General features: G+C 38.0%; 1 protein-coding gene across 1 annotated transcript in view; it reads right to left on the bottom strand.

Moving 5' to 3' along the window:
• The window catches only part of LOC121867915 (glutamine--fructose-6-phosphate aminotransferase [isomerizing] 2-like), a gene marked incomplete at its 5' end in the record, with an annotated part of 52,990 nt that overhangs the window by 18,198 nt on the left and 12,601 nt on the right, over nt 1–22,191 (bottom strand). Inside the window, 7 exon segments of the mRNA XM_042368052.1 lie at nt 3,252–3,481; nt 3,805–4,047; nt 8,599–8,756; nt 9,342–9,353; nt 12,307–12,327; nt 13,714–13,722; nt 19,188–19,214. Of these exon segments, the coding sequence (XP_042223986.1) occupies nt 3,252–3,481; nt 3,805–4,047; nt 8,599–8,756; nt 9,342–9,353; nt 12,307–12,327; nt 13,714–13,722; nt 19,188–19,214 (700 nt within the window).

Here is a 22,191-nt window from a genome sequence, read left to right as displayed (position 1 = left end):
AGCGCATTTCATGGCTAAGATGTTGTCAAATATTGATTTAAATGATGCCTTGCTATGTAAAAAGGGCCTGGGTAATCACATGAAGCCCTAAAAAAATTTAAATAAATGAATAAATAAATACAGTAAAAGCAATTTTTTGTTAGTACAGTATACAGTATAGTCTCGTTTTACGCGGTCAATTAAACCCATGGAGGTCCGCGTATAACGCGAAACGCGGAAACGAAATAACAGAACATATGGGATTAATTGAAATAGAGACTGGGCCGACCGCCAGACTACCCTTTTTCCGACACAATACGGTACGTACGTTGTAGTAAAAATAACATCTTAATTTTATGATGGCATGCACACAATTAATATTTAAGAGAAATATCAATAATATTAGGTTTTTTAACACTTATGTTAGTAGAAGAGATGGCTGGGTACACGGGGATGGTAGGTTGGTCCCGAGGCAGAGGGCAGATTATTGGCCCTCACCTGTATCACTTGTATTGCCTTTATCACTATCCACCACAGAGGCTAGCAGGGCCTCCTTGTCAAACCCCTCAAAGTCCATATCCTCACTATCACTATCACTGACTTGGGCTGGCTGTGGTGGGTGGCGGGTGAAGAACTCGGTAATGTTTTGATGACTGGGCAAGCAAGGTTAAATAGACCAATCACAGCTCGCAGCGGAGGGGATGCAGGGGTGGTAAGGATGCGTGGCCCAATCACAGTCCGAAACGTCATCTGACGTCAGCGGTGACATAAGAGCGATCTAGCGCGCAGCTTGTCAGCGCTGCTTCCCGCATAAATTCAGGAATGTACAGCGTAACTAATAATTGGTGCGTCTGGACAGGTGCCGTGTAAATGACCAACCGCGTACAAAAAATCCGCGTAAACCGAGACTATACTGTAAGTGAAAAGTGAGAGTTTACTGTTGATTCCTCTTCATGCTGTAACCACATCATTACATCAGTCAGTTTCAAATACACATGACAAGAGAGTTAATCATGAGGAGGACGATGGTGTAACCAGAAAAATTATAATGTAAAAAGTAACGGAGTTAAAGAATAAAAAGTAAAATTAAGTAATGGTTAAATGCACAGTCACCGAAATGTTTATTCACATATTTTGTCCTTGCTTTTTTTTTGGTAGAAATCTTTTGAAAGTATTTTTTTATGATGGATTATTACTGTAAACATACTTTACAAAGGAAGAGAAATAGACCAGTTAAAAGTTTCTGTGACAAAAACTGAAATTTTGGTAATACAGTAATAATATTTCCACTTACCACTCAGACGAGGTAGGCCTTGGTATATACACGACAATGGCACAATATATTCATTATAATTCACCATTCCCAGATGTTTGCCTCGACTGCACTACATTTCAGGATCACTCATTATGTTTTCAAGCTAGACCTATATATTATGACATGCTTTTGTGTGGTATTGTATATGCAACTGTATTGTGAGTAGCCATTACACCAACGTCTCATAAATTAAAAAAATATTTCACTACGTACTTCATTATAAATATTTCAATTCACATCACTTTATCATTTCATAAGAATAAATATCAAGGCAAATGCTGTCTGATACAACATGGTCCACCACACATAGACAGGTTGCCACATAGCCTTAAGACTTGGTTCCGCACAAGAGAATAGTGTGACAAAAGTGGAGTTAAAATTTGAAGTAATTTGAGCAAAAAGTTTGAGAGAAAATTAAAAAATGCCATAATGGCGTGTCTGATCATGAGACAAACGTTTCATTTACATTAAATCAAAAGGCAACTTATGCGTGTATGATCCCGAGTGTTAATTCAGTAGTAATAATAATTATTATTATTAGTAATTCAAGTTTCTCAGGAATTTCTATAACATTCTCACCATTAATTTTCTCTGAGTGGCTACACAGACATCCCTATTTAATGTTCATTCACTCAGCGATATTTCAGTTTAGCGATATAAAATTTTTAGCACCATTTCTCGTTTAATGTTTGGTCAAAATTCGGTTTAGCGATGTTTGACTCACTGGGAAAAACTGGGTATTCTGTGCTCGAAGTGTGCATAGTTACAATACTGTTCTGTACTCTAATGTGGCATAGCTATAAAAAGATTATAATATAAAACTATAAAATGCGAGAAATGAAAATTATGGGTGTGTATGTGTGGGAAGTGAGCTGTAACTGTGGCCAGCCACACTCTCCCTCCCCCCATGAGACTTCACGGCATACAGTCAGGAGTCACCCATGTCTCTTGAGTTACTTCCCGGCTGAAGTGTGTTGCGTGTGTACTGTACCAGTAAATGTGAGGAACGAATAAAAATAATAATATATAAAATAAAAGAAAAAATAAGGCGTTGTCATTTGGCAATTGTTTCACTACACACAGGACACAGGAGACGGCATACAGCCGAGAGATTCCTCACACTGCTCCCTCCTCCCTCATCTGTGCGCTAACTCCCACATACTGTATATATAAAATGTTTATTCCCTCTATGTTTTAACCTTGTGATAATTTTTTTTGCACATTCTGTATGAACGATTGTGTGTGCATACAATACTAAAAAAGATAATTACTTATATCTTCCCCAAATTACGAGTTGAAAAATAACCATACTGTACGTTAGTTCGCAGGTCAGTCTCATACATTCTGAGTGACTGGTGAGTAGCGTTAATTCTGTCCCACTTGATCAATTACTTAAGCGAATTTCATGAAGAAATCTTTACTTTCCAGTGAAGAACAGAAATCTTAGTTTGGATCTATGTATTATATAAACATTTACTTAAGGCTCAATATAGAAGACTGGAAACTACATCAAGGACTTTAATCAGCATTAACCTTTAATTTAAAACTAATTGCTGTTTTACTTACCCACAGAAAAGTAGACTTTGGAAACAATTTACTAACAAAAACTGCAATTATATCCCCAGTGTGACATTTGACAACACATGACAACAGTGTGTAACAAGAGACATGACTAACTGCTCAGGTGGCTAACAGGCCGATCAGTAGCGATGAGGAGAAAGTAAATAATTAACACAACCGAACACGATCTTCATTATAGGGGATCTGACCTGGACTTTACTGCCCAGAGCCACAAGAGGTTCCCTGAGGCAGAGTTCCCCCATCATCAACACCTCTCCTCCCACAACCTGCTAGTATTGAGCCTCTAATTCAACCCTGATTTACAAAGCTCATTAAATCTTCCTGTACACTTCTCTTCACTATAATATTCAAAATAAAACACATAATAAGACCCTACCTTAAGGCCAGAAGAGTATCTGCAGTTTCTCCGGACTGTGAGACAAAGAAACAGACGTCATCCCTGAAAATGGGTGTGTTGCGGTCCAAGAAATCTGATGCCATGTCTACCATGACGGGAAGTTCAGTCAGTTCTTCCAGCAGCTGGCGAGTGGCAATGGTGGAGTGGTAGGACGTGCCGCAGGCAATCAACAGCAGACGACGACAACGCCGGATTTCACTCAAGTGCTCCTGATGAAAAGTGAAGCAAGTATTTGTTACTGTACTGTACAGAGTAAATAAACACTGGCAGTAATAATAATAGGATAAACACTTAAATATATTCGCATATCACCAGATTATAATTTATTTTGTTTGTGACCTCATTTAGCCAAGACACTTTAATTTATTCTACTGTATGGTACATATCTATCAATATTAGCTACATATGTATTATTTTTGTAACCTATCAAGAGAATGACACTAGCCAAACACAACTCAATACAGCACACAGTCTGCAGGATCATTATGCTTGTGATACAGACAATAATTTTGAACATGAGTGAGAGACACACCTTAATGCCCCCGAGCACCACTGTCTCGCTGTCAAAGTTGATCCTTCCTCTCATGGTGTTGACGACAGACTCTGGCTGTTCAAAGATTTCCTTCTGCATGAACGATGAGAAGTTGCCCTTCATAATCTGCTGAATTTCCATCTTGAGTGTGGTAATCTCACGGGCATGAGAGTCTTCCAGGCTGCGTTTGAGGCGGTGAATCTTCAGGATGCCTTCTTTGTCAACACTAGCAACATCATCATCCTAGAACATGGCAGACAACAGGATAATAATACAATATTTTTTAAAAGCATCTGGTGACTTTTTTCTTAATAAGTTCAGCAAACATTCCAAGATAAGAATATGTAACAATGCTCTGTATGATAATATGAAGAATTTCTAGGTTCAGCATTATTTATATACTGTAAATGTCATTATATATCAATGTCTGGATATAATATTCTCCTAAAATCCAGCTGTTGTTCCTATGTTTACTGAGAGTTACTGGAGTTGTGGTTCACAGTTACTCTCAAAGTTTGGCTGTGATGCAGCAGGTACTGTCATAGGTGGTATGGGAAGGTTCTTTTAAAATTCTCACGCTCTCCCACTCACCATTATAATCTTGGCAGCTCAGAGACTTAGATGTGTTGAGTTACCTTAAGGGAGGACAGTGTGACTAGACAACACACTCTCTCCACCATCACAGTTACTGGACACAGATATGTGTAATGAAGGTTCTAATGAGAAAAATATCCCCACTCTAGACCAAGGTGAGGATTCAAGTGATAAAGGACCAACCATTCTACCACAAAACTTGAATATGAAAAACTCTGACACAGACCAAGTGGATGTAATTCTTATTGAAACAAAAGCCTTATCAGATTTTCATGATACAAACTCATGAAATACACACAGACGTATCCAAATTGTGTGTTATTTAGTGTTATATAATTAATGAAATGTAAAAAATACCTTACACAGTTACATTAGCTTCAATCCACACTCTCACCACCACTTTCTCCACCCTATATTTGTGCAGAGGCTCTGAAACTGTCAGCCGCCCCTCAGAATGTGAGGAGGCTAGGACAAAAGCAGGAGGACAAGCCTGGCCCCCTCAGGATCACACCAGTAAGTGAGAATAAGAAATGGGAAGTTATTCAGCAGGAAAAACCTTAGCAAGGAGTGATGCATTTCTGGGTTATATTCATAAACCCAAATCGCACAGTAATGCAGAGGGAACAGCACAAAATGCTCCTGTGGTGCTTGAAACAGAAGAGGGAGGATTCGATGAGGAACGGGGACGGACGTACATGGGTTATATACAAGGGGAAGGTAGTGGAGGCAAGTGCGCCTGTACCAAACCAGGGGACAGTGGGACACCCCCCACCCGCTCCACCTTCCACCCAGGAGGAGGTGAGCTCCATGTAAACAATGTCTTCTCTGACCACACCCCACAAAATGCAATGTATTTAGTAAAAGAGGCAGCTGCTGAGAATGGAGGGAGGCCAGAATCACTGCTAAGATGAGAGACGTTACCAAGAACAAATTCTTGCTTACAAGTCATGTACAGTAATAGTAACACATTCCTTGATAAGAGAGATGAGTTTGGAACACTACTGAAGGCACTTCAACCCGATATACAGTGGGGTATGCTATAACGAACGGATCCTACTACGAATATTCCTATAACGAACGGTTTTACCTATAAAATTGAGAATGCTATAACGAACGAAACCCCTACAACGAACATTATTTAAACATTTTTTTTTTTTTTTACTAATTTATTGTTTTTTATTACAAGTATTAATGATATTCTTTATTTCAGGGGTTTAGATGCATATTTATGCACTTTTTTACAATTTTTACAATTTTATATTATATTTTTCAGTGTTAAGTGGTTGTATTTGGGGGCCTGGAACGGATTAATCCTATAACGAACGAATGCTATAACGAACAAGGTTCTAGAACCAATTAGATTCGTTATAGCATACCCCACTGTAGTAGGTGTTGTAGAACTGTTTTACAAGAACCTAGAGGAATGTGAGTTCAATATAGACGGATATGACTCATTTACGAACCTTTCTCAAGTAACTTGAAAAAGGATCGTTGTTATCAATGCCAGGCAAGACCTTTGAGCCAGCCACGTGAGGGTGCAGGGAAGAATGTTTTTGAAGATTCAAAGTGGTGTAAAATTAAACTAAAGGGAAGAGACTTACTCATTTTCGGGTGTATCTACAGATCCACAAACTGTAGCTTATTAACCAAAGGAACTTAAGAGCCTTAACTGACAAGGGAACAGCACTCAACCATAGCCGCCACCTTGTCATGGGGTCTTTAACTATAGCAACATCGACTGGAGAAATGAATCCACTCCAAATGACCTTAATAATCCTGTTACCCTTTTTGTAGTAACTCTGAGAAACAATTTTCTGTGCCAACATGTTAATGATCCAACTCATTACAGAGGGGAACAAAACACCCAAACTGCTGAACCTCATCATAACTAATGAGAAAGGTATGGTGGCCAAGCTGCAACAACAAGACCTCGTTGGCACCAGTCACCACATAACGTTGTCTTTCAGATTTAACTGTTATTTGGTTCATGACAAAACCAGGCCAAGGTTTAAATATTACAAGGGTAATTACGATGGGATGAGGAAGAAGATGAGGGGTACTTACTGGCCTGACTCACGAAGATATAAGAACACAGACACTAGGCTGAATATCATAGCCAGTAAAGTAAACCATTTGATCGATAAATATATACCCAAGACCAAACTAGTGCCTAAAGGAATGCAGGAATACAAGGAGACCGTTACACATGAATCATAAGGTGGTCGACAAAGTTTAGAAGAAAACTCAGAAATTCATGATGAGCAGGACAGGAGGATGTAGGCAAGAGCTAAGAACCAAGCAAAGTCAAAGTGAAGAAGGGCTGAATAGAGTTCCAGAGGTGAATTGCGAGCGAGGTCAAGTCAAACCCAAAGGCGTTTTACCGCTACACAAAGTCAAAATTAAAAATGCGAGGAGTAGTATCAGACCTGAGGCTTGAAGATGGTAGTTATGCAGATTCTGACCAGGACAAGGTGGAGGCGTAGAACAGATTCTTTTCCTCGGTGTTCACAAGAGAGGATGCGAACAATCTTCCTGCATTTAAGGACAGATGCTTTGACACATTGCTAACCCAAACTGTGTTCTCAAAAGAGGGTGCATCCCCGAGTGCTAAGAGAGTTGTGTAACGAGCTTGCTGAGCCCCTGAAGATCCTGCTCTGTAAATAACTGGATGAGCAAAAGTTCCCCAGTGATTGGAAAATGGCTTATGGGAGACCTATTTTCAACAAGGGCAATCGTCACTCCAAGAATAATTATAGATCAGTGAGCTTGACCAGCATAGTGTGTAATGTACTTGAGAGCATTATAAGAGATGCCATGATGGAACATCTACTACAAAACAATCTTATAAAGGATTTCCAAAACGGTTTTATGCTGGGACACTCCTGCTTAACACAATTACTCAAGGTACTGGATGTTTGGACCCAAATTCTGGAAGCAGTGTGTGGTGATTCATGGCACAAAATCATAATATGTACCTGTGATAAGTGGGGTACCACAGGGCAGTGTATTGGGCCCGTTGATGTTTGCGTTTCGTAAATGACATGCCGGAAGCTGTACACTCCTCCATACAAATGTTTGCGGATGATGCCAAGTTATTTAGGGAAATTAAGAACCAAACAGACTGTGAAGAGCTGGAGAAAGATCTCTGTGAGCTTCAAGAGTGGTCGAGGAAATGGCTGCTAAGATTCAATGTCACGAAGTGGAGGATGATGCACCTGGGTCGTACCAACAGTAAGGAGGCGTGTCAAATGTCCCAAATGAACGAAGAAACTGCACTATTAGAGACCGAATGCGAAAAGGACCTGAGTGTGTATGTTGACAATGAACTGAAGTTCTCGGGCCATTGTGAGAAGGTGAATAAGCAACTAAAATAGTAGGTCTTATAAGAAGGTCGTTCAGATATCTGGATGGTCTGTCGCTAGTCAAGATCTTCAAGAGTGAGGTGCTTCCCCGTCTGGAGTACAGTACTGTCACCCAGTCTGGTCCCCGAGATTCTCTAGGGACTGTCAGTTGATAGAAAATGTCCAAAGGAGGGCCACCAGACTGGTGCTTGGCATCAGTTATTCATATTGATCAGAGCGCATGCAACTGCCAAGCTTATACTACAGACCGGCAAGGGGAGACCTAATTGAGGTGTATAAACATCTCAAGGGGCACTACTCTGTTGAGTATTCATACCTGGAGCTGGCAGATGCTCACCCCACAAGGGGTCACAGATCAAGGTTGAAGAAGCCACAAGTGAGGGCAAACTTTTTGGGAGTGAGAGTTGTGGACTCATGCCAGTGTGCTGAGACGGCACCGAGTGTGAACTCTTTCAAGACCAGACTTGACCAACACTGGAGCAGGTTTAGATACATTCAGGAGCCAGTGCATGCCCAGTACTTGCCAACAGTGTGTAACAGAGACGTGACCGACTGCCCAAACGGCTAACGAGCCGACCAGTGGTGAAGAGGATAAGAGTAAAGTAAAAGTTCACATCCTGACCAGGTAGTGTTGGCTCATCATCACTCTCTCATGTTGAGTGTTTACATCAGTTTAACTTGTCATACTAATTCTCTCTTCTTTTGTTTAGGATGGAAAAACCTCGTTCATTGGGGTAGCTGCAGGAGCGCCAAAAGTCACTCCTCAAGGGGTTAAACATAATAATTTCACGCTTCAACACACTTTCCACAAAACAATAACTCTGCTCTGTCCTCTTACCAGAAGGTAGATGACTCGATTTGTGTGTTCAATGATGGCTGAAGCATCTGAAGCAAAGAAATACTCCACTTCCTTATCATCTCCAAGAGGCAGGAACTCGGCAGTGGATTCTGTGCGTGCCAAGACATTAGGGAGGTCGAACACGTGGGACCGGTGATCTGTAAATGTTTTTTATTAATGCCGATTGTTACAGGACCTTCTCTTTTATGTCACACACTGTATATGATACATTAAAGAGTGTTTGAGCAGACCAGTTCAACTCAGTAATCCCCTCAACATACAGATTACTTTGTTAAGAATACAGTGAGATATCTACTGTGTGATGTGACTGTCTTCTATATGACACTTATCTCTTAACATTTACTAACAATATGTAAACCTCTTAACTCAGACTACTATACAATTCATTTTGATAAGAATATAAATGTCAATGAGATTACATACAACAAACTGTACTGAACTATATGATACATTACAGTAGGGTACAGTACTCTAAGTACATGTACACTACAACAGCAAAAAATAACAAGCAATGGCAACACTGAACAATAAAAGCTTTATAAACTCTCAGTACTACAAATGCATCAGCTCTTAAGCATAATGGCTACAAAGTACAAAAGAGACATCACATAACATGAGTTTAGTTATGTAATAATGTGCAATGAAACATGTGTGTGTGTGTGTGTTTTATTTTGATCTCATTAATCTAAGAGTAAAGAAAGAACAGTGAAGACATACTTTACCTGCTTGACTGTCTGTTGGGGTATAGGGAGTGAGGGATATTGAGGGGTTGGGGATCATGCAGCAGGACGGCCACACGCAAGCCAACCATAATGAAAAAATGGGGAAAAAGGTCAAATTTAGTTAGTATAATGAGGGTGCAAAATACTGTAGATACTTGCATGTCTATCAGTCTCTTGTTAATACAGACTCATGCTATTGACATGGAAACTTGCATGCTTCTGAGTTACTGGTAGTGTACTATACACTCAATATTCAGTTCATAAGGAACCCAATAAAGTTTAGCCATAAAAACAAATCAATATATTCATACACTATCCTACTGTAAGACTTCAACTCTCAAATGTACAAAATTATCATGCAAAAATAACTTACAAACGAAAATTAAATACTGATACACTCCATGCACAAGGGGGGTTATGAAACCATCTTTACTCATTAACAAGCTTATGCCGTATCTTAATTAAGTTATTAGAAAGAACATTTGCCACACTTATATTCTTGGGTGTCATTCTGTTAAGTGCCAATAGTCTGGATGCCAGTGCCAGCTCAACAAGTGCATTATGACACAAACATTATTGCCATGGTTGCCAGCTAAAGAGTCAATCTCTGCGTCATATTAATTTCTCTCCTACAATCACGACAATAACCTAAAAAAACAAAACTGTGGTCTCCCTTAAAATAAACTGTAGTCTCCCTTAAAATAAACTGTAGTCTCCCTTAAAATAAACTGTAGTCTCCCTTAAAATAAACTGTAGTCTCCCTTAAAATAAACTGTAGTCTCCCTTAAAATAAACTGTAGTCTCCCTTAAAATAAACTTATCATACCTGCTAAAACATCTTAATGACCCCGCCCTTCCACAACATCTTACGTATAGTATGCGTTTGTAGAGTGAGGGACCCAATGCAGGGAGTACAGTACAGTACAGTAGTCATGTCTATTATCACTCTTTATCAGTCACGTCCCTTCTTCATCAACTTCAAAATTAATTAATAATAAACATTTAGCCAGAATGTACTGTGCTGTACAGGTACAGTATTGCCTTTTTCATTTGATTTATTCATATACTGTTAACAGTACTGGGTGTTTCACACACTACAGTATATCATAACCCCATAGAAATAAGCTATAGTACTGTATATTGTTAGGATGGTTGAAAATACACCAAACTGCAACAAAATGTTTATTGTTTATGGAAATTCAAATTACTAGTGTTGAAAAATAGTAATCTTAAGATGGTGTCCTCCAGAACCACAGTACTCATGGCAGTATATTATTCATGACAGCTCGGAGGGTGTCTGCTGTGATTTCATTAATGCACCGCCGAATGTTCGCTTTTAGCTCCTCCAAGTTTGCAGGTCTGTGGCAATGGACTTTACATGTACTTTTCAGGCTCCCTCAGAGGAAAAAAAATCAGTACCATTAAATCAGGGGACCGTGCTGGCCATGTGATTTCTCTGAAGCAAGATATGGCTTCATGCCATGAGTACTGTGGTTCTGGAGGACACCATCTTAAGATTACTATTTTTCAACACTAGTAATTTGAATTTCCATAAACAATAAACATTTTGTTGCAGTTTGGTGTATTTTCAACCATCCTAACAATATACAGTACTATAGCTTATTTCTATGAGGTCACGCTATATATACAGTATATATATATATATATATATATATATATATATATATATATATATATATATATATATATATATATATATATATATATATCAATTACTGTACACTGTACAGTATGTAGATATTATTTGGCCTAGCATGAAACACCCAAACACCTTCAAGGGATAAAGTTTCCTTCTTCCTGAGCTGCTCACTCAACTTGGATAAGACAAACACTGTACAATATATTTTTCTCACATAGATCATTCAATTAGCTCAGTCCAGTGAAGCTCTGATTACACCAAGACATAACATACAAGACTTCACCTCCACTGTGGGATTTCTCTACACCACCAATAAATAAAATCTAGTGTGAAGAAAAGTCTATGGACCTCCATCTCTAATTATCTTAACACGAAGGATTAGAATCCATATTGTGTAACATTATAAAGTAGATAATACAAGTCACATTCTTTGTTTAAAATAGTAACTTCCTTTGAGGTGTTTCCTTTCATTCTCGACAAATGACTTCCTTCAACCCACACCAAGATGGCTTAGGATCTCACACATCACTAGAAACCCTCTTACTCATCTCTCTTATTGGCATCATAGGTTGGCAGGAACTGATCTAGTGTGGTTAGGTTAGGTTATATTTATCGCTAATGTGGGTTTTGAAGAGAGAGCTTATGAACCAGAGTCTATCCTTCAAATCTGGTAACTAAATCCTGCCTGAGCCATAGAGTCTAATGATCTGGCATGAAGTGGGTGACAAGACTTACCCAGTACACAGCTATCTGACTGGATGGTGAAATTTGCCAATAGACTACAGTACTTGATCTATCACCAAGACTAAAAGAGGGTACTGTGTGGTAGTATCCTCAAAGGTCACTATTTCCTCCCTTAGTCATAAAATGGGACCTCATATTTATCTTTTTCTCTTCATTAATCATGTATTTATATAAAACCATCTGAGAGTCAGCTTAAATATTAATTTATAACTGTACATCCTATTAATTATACAATACCAGTAGCTTAGATTACCAAATAAAAGAAATTCCTACAAGTGTCACATAAGCAAAGAAAATAGAAAAAAATAAATTAAATTACCGGTACTTTAAAAAAAATGTTTGATGTCATGTGGGACTTGGCTGTAGCAACATCCTTCTGTCAGACGAGAACATTGAGGCATGAACACAACAGACTAACCAGCTCAGTGTAGGCCACTACTACACATATCTGGCTATACTCAACAATCAATATCAGTTTCCTAGGTTATCAATGTTACCTCAACCCAGCCCACTAACTAGCTACACATAATACAAAAAAAGATAAAAAGAATAAAATATTACCTTTTTCTTTAGCAGGAAGACCTATAAGGGGTGGCAAGTGGAGGAGGTTTGGGGAAAAAAGAGGAAATATTACTAAAATAAAAGGAACTATGAAATGGATTCAATATTTGTATGTCTGAACATGTTTGCTATGATATAAGTTCTCAACAAAAGCACCAACAGTACTTAATAATCTACAATGCAACAGTAAGTATACATACAGTAATACTACAACATTTCTACTTTACACAACACTTCTTTTACATGTAACTAAAACTCATATTTACAAAACTTAAAAAAAAATTAAAACATTTGTTGCTATTTCATTAATACTGTGCTGTCAAATTTAATGACATATAATAAAGGAAACAGATGTACTAACACAAAGAGTTATCAATGACAGTGAACTAGTAACACATTAAAAGATGTACTTAATGAATTTAGCTTTGAGATACTGTACAATGGACCCTCCACTATCTACTAGTCACTTCAATACAGCTATCTGCTACTGTTAAATATACAGTACAGTTATTACACAGCTTCAACTATATCATATGAGAGCTTGTACAAGAGATATTATTTACTGTGTTGCTGTTGTGTTGCTGTTGTGTTGCTGTTGTGTTGCTGCTGTGTTGCTACTTTGTGTATTGAAGGTAATCCTCAAGAGGGAGCCCCACAGAGAAGTGTGTTGCTTCTCATATCACTTTATGTACTAAACACAACTTACTTCACTTACTGTGTTGTACTCTTGTCTACATTTATTTAAGACAATACATTCTATTACATGTGAGGACTATTTCTCTGATTATACACATGAGAGTAAATATAATTTGTTGTTTATATGTACTAGTTTACTGTATATGTAGCATGGTAGTGTTGGTTAATTTTCCCAGTCTTGTTTAGCCAGAGTACTGCTCACTGTACTGTACCTACCAATCCTCTTGACTAGCCATGGTAGATAGTAAATAGTCCACTGTACTTACTACTGATATTTGTTGTTAATGAAAATATTTAACTAACAGACTATTTATATCTAACACTGTAAACTAACTATGAAAAACAAACACTAATCTGGACAAAAGATAAACAAATATTAACTGACAAACAAAAGATAGCTACCATCATGTACAGTTGCACACAAAAGTCCTGTAGCCTCTCCTGTTGCTTCGTGAACTCCGAGATTCAGACTCGTGAATCCGAAGCATTTACGGACAGAATGATGCAAGTGTCTACTGCTTCGGATTCACGAGTCTGAATCTCACGGTTCACGAAGCAACAGGAGAGGCTACAGGACTTTTGACCCAGTGAATGACAGTCTATTCACAATATCAGAATCTGTATCAAGATATCAGTTAAATGGGATCAGAATAATGAAGGTATAATAGATGTTAGATAAGAGAAAGAACTAGAGGAGAGGAGAACCATTACCTTCCAAGTCTAGGGTGAGGAACAGCAGGTTGTGGGAGGTCAGGTGATGGTAGGAGGAAGAGTAAACATGGGTCAGTAAAGGTCACCACTTACACTATATGGCTGGTCAAATACTGGGGTAACTTAAATAATTATTGTCAACCACTTTACCAACACTTAAGTGACTTCAGCAGATATTTACAGCTCAAACAATAAAAAAATATATATATTTATCGTAAACTACTAAACTGTACAGCCATATTCGTGACAATTCTAATTTACTCAATGAAAACCATAAAAAACCTAATGAAAATACATAAGAATAAAACAAAGAAAAGATAATTACATCATATTAGGAAAAAACAAAACAAGAAATGTAAGAATAATACTGAGAACAACTTTGTAATACTGTGTTTGAGATGTAACAATTACCCACATAAAATACCTGAGTTTTACAAAGAAACCACAAAATATTAGACTGAAGTACGTAATATTTGTTTAGCAATCACCGGTATCCTCCATACAGTATAGTAGTACAGTAAGTCCTCATTTAACGTTGCCCCCGACAACGTTGTATCATTGTAACGTCGCTATTCTTAAGATACCCGTGATTCAGACAACGTCCCGCCAATTCTGTATAACGTCATCACGGACTACTCTGTACGGCGCATCACCCTCTCTCGTCCAGCCAGAGCGGGAGGAGGAGCCACCCTCCGGGTCTCAGTGACTCGCCATCCTCCTCCTCTCCACTACCCACCACACACTCGCTCCACCTCTGCCCATCAGTGAGTACAATACAAAATTATTTAGTTTATTTATCTTTTGGTATGTTTAATATACACTATTTTCTATAAAAATTCCATTGAATTTCTGTACCCTATGTAATGTATTTCATGGGTCAAAGGAAGGCTGGGGAACGTAACTCCCGTATTTTATCTATTTCTTATTGGGAAAATTGATCCGCTTAACGTTGTTTCCGTTAACGTCGCATTTTTCAGGAACAGAACCACGACGTTAAGCGAGGACTTACTGTACAGTACAGGGTACACTTCTGACACACAACAGCCAAATCAATACAAGATCAATTTCATTATTCAATAAACTAACTATCATTTGCACCAAGTATACAAGTACAGTACTTTTAGTTAAATCACCAAGAAAATGCAATGAATGAAATGGTCACTGGCAGTAAAACAAGAGAGGAACAGCAGAGCTCTGTAATCCACATGAAATATTCTGTAAAATCAGAAGAAAAAAAAATTGAACTCAAGCCTTAACAAAGATCAGGAATTAGTCTAACTCTTAAAACTGAAGAAAAAAACCTCAATTTGTTTGTCAGAACTTGAACAAAAGTATAATATTATACTTTTTGTTGTACAGACGACCAGCTGGACAAAGTTCTGTTGTAACACATCAAGAGGCTCACTTGGCCGGCGGTGGTGTTTAATGTTCAGTACTGATACCGAACACAATTTTGACAGTAGATTCAAACAAAACTGAATCTAAGTTTTTCTCCACATCTAGTAATGACAGACTTGTGGATTTAATTTTATTGCGTTTGACATAATATGGACACAGGCTCATCCAATGAATATTTTTGGAAAATGTCAACAAAACTGAACTGGTACAGTAGTGTTTAAAGCATGGATACAGAATGGATGGAATGACAGAGTAGTGATGATGAAGAAGCAAGTAAAGCAATACGCTATCAACGTGAACTGGAAAAAGATGAAAAAAAAATCAACACATACGCGAAGCTTCAAGGGAAAATACTTTTTTACGTATTTTTTCAACATATTTTCCATCCCTGCAGGTACAAAAGGTTGGCAATTTAAAGCTGAATTATAATATCTTACCAAATGCAACTCTGGCACCCACAGCCCAAGACACTTATTAACCATAGATACAGTAATAAGATACTCAAGTACCTAAGCATTGGACGCTGGCACACCGAACAGATACCATGACAACCCATACACTTGTGTAACATAAGTCAGTCGCCAACTGGTCCCATGAATCTACTGAAGCACTACACTAATGTCCATCAGAAGACAGTGCAATGGAAGCATACAGATGCATACCCATACCTTCAGTCATTCTAACTCTGCTGGACCCCAAACAGGAGATCAACTAAGGACATTCTTACACACACACACACAGCAAATTAACAACAAACCTTACAAGCAAGGCATTAATTACAAGAAGTAGAGTAGGTCTTATTATTACTACATCTACTTAGCTGTCCACATCTTTCCATATAGTGTGACACCACAGAGAAGTACAAACATTGTACAGTATTTAAACATACAATACAAAATAGCCATACAAGCAGAAGACCTGATACCATGATAGTAACTAATTTTTCTACAATTTAAGCAAAAACTATTACCAACAGACAATTAACATAACACCACCTCACATATAGCACCCAATATAGAGATTAGTAATAAATAATCACAAGAAAAGTTTCTACTGAAAATCTTCATTATATAAGATGCCCAAAGTCATGACATTAACTACCTGGGTTATATCATGAAAGACTCACTCAGTGTTCTCGCAAATGGGAAAATACAGTTATCAGATGTACAACTTGTGGGGTGAACTACAACATACAACTGAGAGTAATGACTAGAATACTCAAGACTCTATGCCATAATTATCCCATGCCTTAACCCCTCTCTGTTCCTAATGAAATTGTCTGATGTTGCCCAAATAAAATATCAAAAGTGGGGTCTCCATAGTGAAGGGGTCAAGAAAGTTAAACATGTAAATCGATTTTTACTTCACATCCTAATAAAGCTTTATGAGCCAGATATTATTTTAGTTTATGTTAAGTAAATACAGTAAAGAAAAAAAGACAATGTGAAGAAAAAAAACAAAGAAAATATTGTGTAACTGAGTCCTTACAACATCTCATTGACTTGTAAACATGATCCCTTGGGAAGAATGCTGGACTGAGTTATGAATGATGGCATGTGATTTGTACAGTCACCCACAAAACTTCTGTCGTCTCTCCTCCTGGACCATGAACCCCAAGAATCAGACTCTTGAGTCCAAAGCATTTATAAACAGAATAATGCACCAATGTCTACTGCTTCGGGTTCACGAGTCTCATTCTCGGGGTTTGTGGTCCAGCAAGAGTGGCAAGAGGACTTTTGTAGGTGACTGTACCAAGCAAACTTAACTAATGTAATCTTATTTAATTTATCTTTGCTAAAGTAGGTTCAGTTTGTCTTGGTCTCATGTCATCTGCCTTCAAGAATGGCTTAGTCTAGCATTCTCCCTGAGACACCATTGTTTATAAGAAAGTGATGCTTAACAAGAGAACTATATACAGTATTCTATCTTCATGTGTTTATACTTCTCTCGTTTATCCTCTATCAGATTAACCTCTTCACTACAGGGACGCCATTTTTAATATTTTATTGGACAAACGCCAGACCCGTACACAAGGAGTTAACAGTCTATAAATTAAAGCAACACATATACAGACTCCATTGATAACATCAGGAAAAAGAGTAACATCCATCTCTTGAGGGTTAACATATCTCGGGGACCAGATGGGGAAGCACCTCACTCTTGAAGATCATTACGCGGGACGGACCATCTAGATATCTGAATAACCTTCTTATAAGACCTAATAACTGAGTTGCCTAATTTACCTTCTTCTCACAATGGCCCGAGAACTTCAGTTCATTGTCAAAATACTCACATCCAGGTCCTTTTCACATTCAGTCTCTATTAATGCAGTTTCTTTGTCCCGTTGGGACATATGATATGCCTCCTTTCCATTGGTAAGTCCCAGGTGCAGCCTTTTACACTTCGTGACAATGAATCTTAGCAGCCATTTCTTCGACCATTCTTGAAGCTCACAGAGACATTTCTCCAGCTCTTCACTGTCTATTTGGTTCTTAATTTCCCTAAATATCTTGGCATCATCCACAAACATTTGTATGGAGGAGTGTATAACTTCTGGCATATCATTTATGAAACACAAACAACAACAGGCCCAGTCCACTGCCCTGTGGTACCCTGCTTATCAAGGGTACACCTAACAATTTCTTACCATTAATCACCACACACACTGCTTGCGATCAGGAAGAAAGTCTCCGATCCACACTAGTACACTTCCCTGAATCCAGTATCCTTCCAGTGGGGTACACTGTCGAAAGCCTTGGCAAAATCTAGGTATATTTTGTCGATATTACCACCCCGTTCCAGAATTTGAATCCAAACATCCAGTACCTTGAGTAATTGTGTTAAGCAAGAGCGTCCCAGCATAAAACCGTGTTGGTAATTGTTTACAAGGTAGTTTCATAGTAGATGTTCCATCATGGCATCTCTTATAATGCTCTCAAGTACTTTACACACTATGCTGGTCAGGCTCACTGGTCTATAATTATTCATGGAGTGACAATCACCCTTCTTGAATATAGGACTCACATAAGCCATTTTCCAATTACTGGGGACCTTTTGCTCATCCAGGCATTTACAGAACAGAATCTTCAGGGGCTCGGCAAGCTCATTGCACAACTCTCTTAGCACTCTGGGATGCTCCATGTCAGGGCCGGGACTCTTATGAACCTTTAGCTTTGACAGTTGATTTCTTATACCCTCTTCTGAGAACACAATGTGGGTCAGTGCTATGTCAAACTGTCTATCCTCAAACACAGGAAGATGGTTCACAACCTGAATTACAAAGTTCTATCAAGAGTAGGAACCTGGTCCATTACTTGTCACTAATGATACCCTTTACCCATCACTTGTCACTAATGATACCCTTTACCCATCACTTGTCACTAATGACACCCTTTACCCATCTCTTGTCACTGATGATACAAGCACAATGACAAAAACATACATAAATTGTTCATATAACTTGTGTACAATATTTAATAGTAGAATTGTTCACCGTCTTGGAGAACACTGAAGCGAGTGAAACATGAAGTGGCAGCACCAACACTAACCGCTGGCTGGCATATTTTAAATAATGAAGATTTTAGTTTGTCATCAATAATAAAACGAACTACCCAACCCTGGAAGTCTGAAATATCATACATTATCAATAAGAGAGAGACTGATAATACAGAATGCTCTGGACTACAGTAGATGACATGCTGAAACAGTCTACTGTACTACCATGCCAGTTTATCCAAATATTGGAAACTGGGATTATCAACAACAGCAGATGTGAAGTGATATTTTACTGCATGTTAAATATACTATGATGTGGACAACTGGTTATAAGATATTAATATACTATAAAAGACTCAGGCACAGTGAGAATTAGCCTCTTAATTACTACTAACATACATGTTTCAACAGTGAAAGGGAAAAAAAGGTCAAATGAAGATCAATTTCTTATAAATGAACAAGCAAGAAGAATGAAGTTAACACACCAACAAACAGTGAAGGAAGTACTGTACAATAATGTCAAAATAAATACTTTAAGAGTTACTGAGAAAACAAAAAGGGAAGAAGGAGCCACTAACTACCTTGGAGTTCAACCTTCTCGGGTGAATCTGGACGTGGTGTGGAGGGCGAGGCAGGCAGGAGCAAACACGGAGGGGAAGGAAGGGTTAATGTAAATAACAACACAATAATGTACTGCCTCAATGTGTTATCGTTAACAGCAGTAAATAACTACAGAAATAAAAATTGAAAAACAAAACAAAAGATGGATGATAAAACAAGAACTACATAATCCACGTGCTGAAAACAAAAGATAAATAATTAAACACTACTCATGCCCTGCACCACTTGGTCAGCCCTCTAGTTAACACGTCAAAATACAGTACTACACAAAATGCAGACCATTAAACCACTAAAAATGGAAGCAACACCTCTACTACTGCACTATAAATATATATAAAACACAAGCAGCTAACAAGTCACCTCCACCATACCAACTAAAACCATTATTAAGACACTACATAAACCAACTGGTGGTTTAGTGCAGTGTCCTCCTCCAGTTCAGGTTATGTTGTGGTGAGGACAATAGTGCAGTGTCCTCCTCCAGTACAGGTTATGTTGTGGTGAGGACAATAGTGCAGTGTCCTCCAGTACAGGTTATGTTGTGGTGAGGACAATAGTGCAGTGTCCTCCTCCAGTACAGGTTATGTTGTGGTGAGGACAATAGTGCAGTGTCCTCCTCCAGTACAGGTTATGTTGTGGTGAGGACAATAGTGCAGTGTCCTCCAGTACAGGTTATGTTGTGGTGAGGACAATAGTGCAGTGTCCTCCTCCAGTACAGGTTATGTTGTGGTGAGGACAATATAGATGATGTTTGCTGTAACTGTAAACATTATAAGTACAGTGAAACCTCTATTTAACGGACTACATGAAGGAAAATTCATTATATCGAAGGTTCATTAGACGTGAAACCTCCATCTAATGAACTACATAGAGATGAAAGTCCGTTATAAGAAGGTTATACAGTACTGTACAAAGTTACCTGATGTGTGTTAGTTATGCTATGATGCAGTTATGTATATTTCCTTGTCTCTCCACCACCTCTTGTTTCATATCATAATTTGTTAACATTTAATTCCTTAAGCTGAAAATAAGTGGAGAATAATACCCAAGTAACTTTATCGTGACCCATATTATAATAGTTAAAATTAACACTGAGAAATAATCTATTTCTCAAACCATATAATAATGTACCTTCACAAAGATTAATTATATATGTGATGTAAAATTTTATGTAGTAATTAAAATATGAGAACAAGGAAATAATGTCTTGTAATAAATAGCAAGCATCAGTTAACCCAAGTTAGTGGTGTTAAGGCTGTGCTGTACTGTAGCGTTCAGCTTATGGTGGCAGCAGGCAGCATCTTATATTCCAAAGCAAATATCAGTACAGATGTTAATTATCGGTTATTCTTGTTACATCTGTTTAAGCGCTAGATACTACGTTGGTGTAACAGGGACGAGCAATGTTAAAGAAGCACTAAGTATAGGAAAAAGTAAACAACGTACATCAAAATAAATGCAGTAAATTTATCATGCAAATATTAACATGTGCAAGCTTGTTTATCACACTTCACTTGCCTCTCTCTCTTGAACCAAGTGTCCGGCCTCCGAACTCGCACCCATCTTAGTAAGCCAGAAATGATACCAATGAGTTAACAGCATTTTCTTCTGTTCATAATCCAGATTCCAAGATTCCCATCTGATGTTGGATCAAATATTTATTACTGTACTTCTCATAAATTTCATTGCCTGATGATGCTTCCTTCATTAATTTGATCTTGTGAATGACTTGAAATATTTTGTCCATTTGTTAACCCACACAACCATCAGCAGTTGTACCAAAGACTTGTGCGGTAATTCACAGCTACAGTAACTTATTCAGCAAATTTATAGTAATGAAGAAAGATGTGAGGTACAGACTCAAGACTGTTACAAATAACTGAGGCTGTAGTTGGTGCAGCACTACTGTACAATATATACAGCACCAAAACCAACACAACTGCTTTTAGGAGAATATACTGTACAAGACATTGTATACATGTAAATTTCATTTTGATAATCTGGGATATCTTTGAAGCTGGATATGCAATGAGACTTGCCCATCACATAAACTAGAATGCATTATTTAGGCAACAAGAAGAGTGTAACACCATCACCAGCTATAGTGTACATGCACTGTTGAAACCTTGATTACTGTATATACTGTACTGTGTATAGAAGAGCACCTGAAAGACACCATGATCATTATTATTATTAGTCTACCTAAGGTCAGTATCTAAAATGGCTCCATGGACTAAAAATGGTCTTTTTTTTTTATAATCTTCACTAAAACACCAGATTTAATGCATAGACGGTAAGCCAGTGAACGGAGAAATTAAAAATGACTCGCTGTACCGTACTTAGTTAACAACAAGTGGGCTGTAACCTTTGTTACTTCATGATACAGCACAGTGTACTGCACCCAACTGGTAATTTACTTTATTCTCTTTACTGCTGATCATCTTGTTATGGCCAAATTCATTACTGAACTATACCTTATTTTACTGAGTGCATTAGAACAATTTTGAAAACCTTAAAGAAATACAAATATTATTAAGTCCAGATAGTCCTGTTAGATACAGTACACCGGGAAGCTACTGCACTGTGTGGTGCTCAACACTACGATGCCCTTGATTTATATGGAACTTATACATCAGCATAAAATAATTAAAACTTTATGTATATTATTGATACAAATAAAAAAGGACTCTATTGTTAAGTCTATCCTTGAAAACAGTCACAAATATCCCCAGACCTTTGAATTTTTTATTGGAGTCACCACTGTGTCTGTACTGTACAGTACTGACCTACTAAACATGGTACAGTACTGTACTGAACAACTCTGGCCAATACATTCTGACATTTGTGATATAGATACAGTATTAAAAATTCATGCAAGAAGTCAAAGACCAACACAGTGAACCCACTATGTTCCTCCTGGACACTATACAGTAGCGGACAGTGGCCATCCTGACGGCAGTTGTT

This window comes from Homarus americanus, unplaced genomic scaffold (genome assembly GCF_018991925.1).
Source record: "Homarus americanus isolate GMGI-L3 unplaced genomic scaffold, GMGI_Hamer_2.0 scaffold37032, whole genome shotgun sequence".
Lineage (NCBI taxonomy): Eukaryota > Metazoa > Arthropoda > Malacostraca > Decapoda > Nephropidae > Homarus > Homarus americanus.
This window is presented reverse-complemented; position numbering and strand designations above follow the sequence as displayed.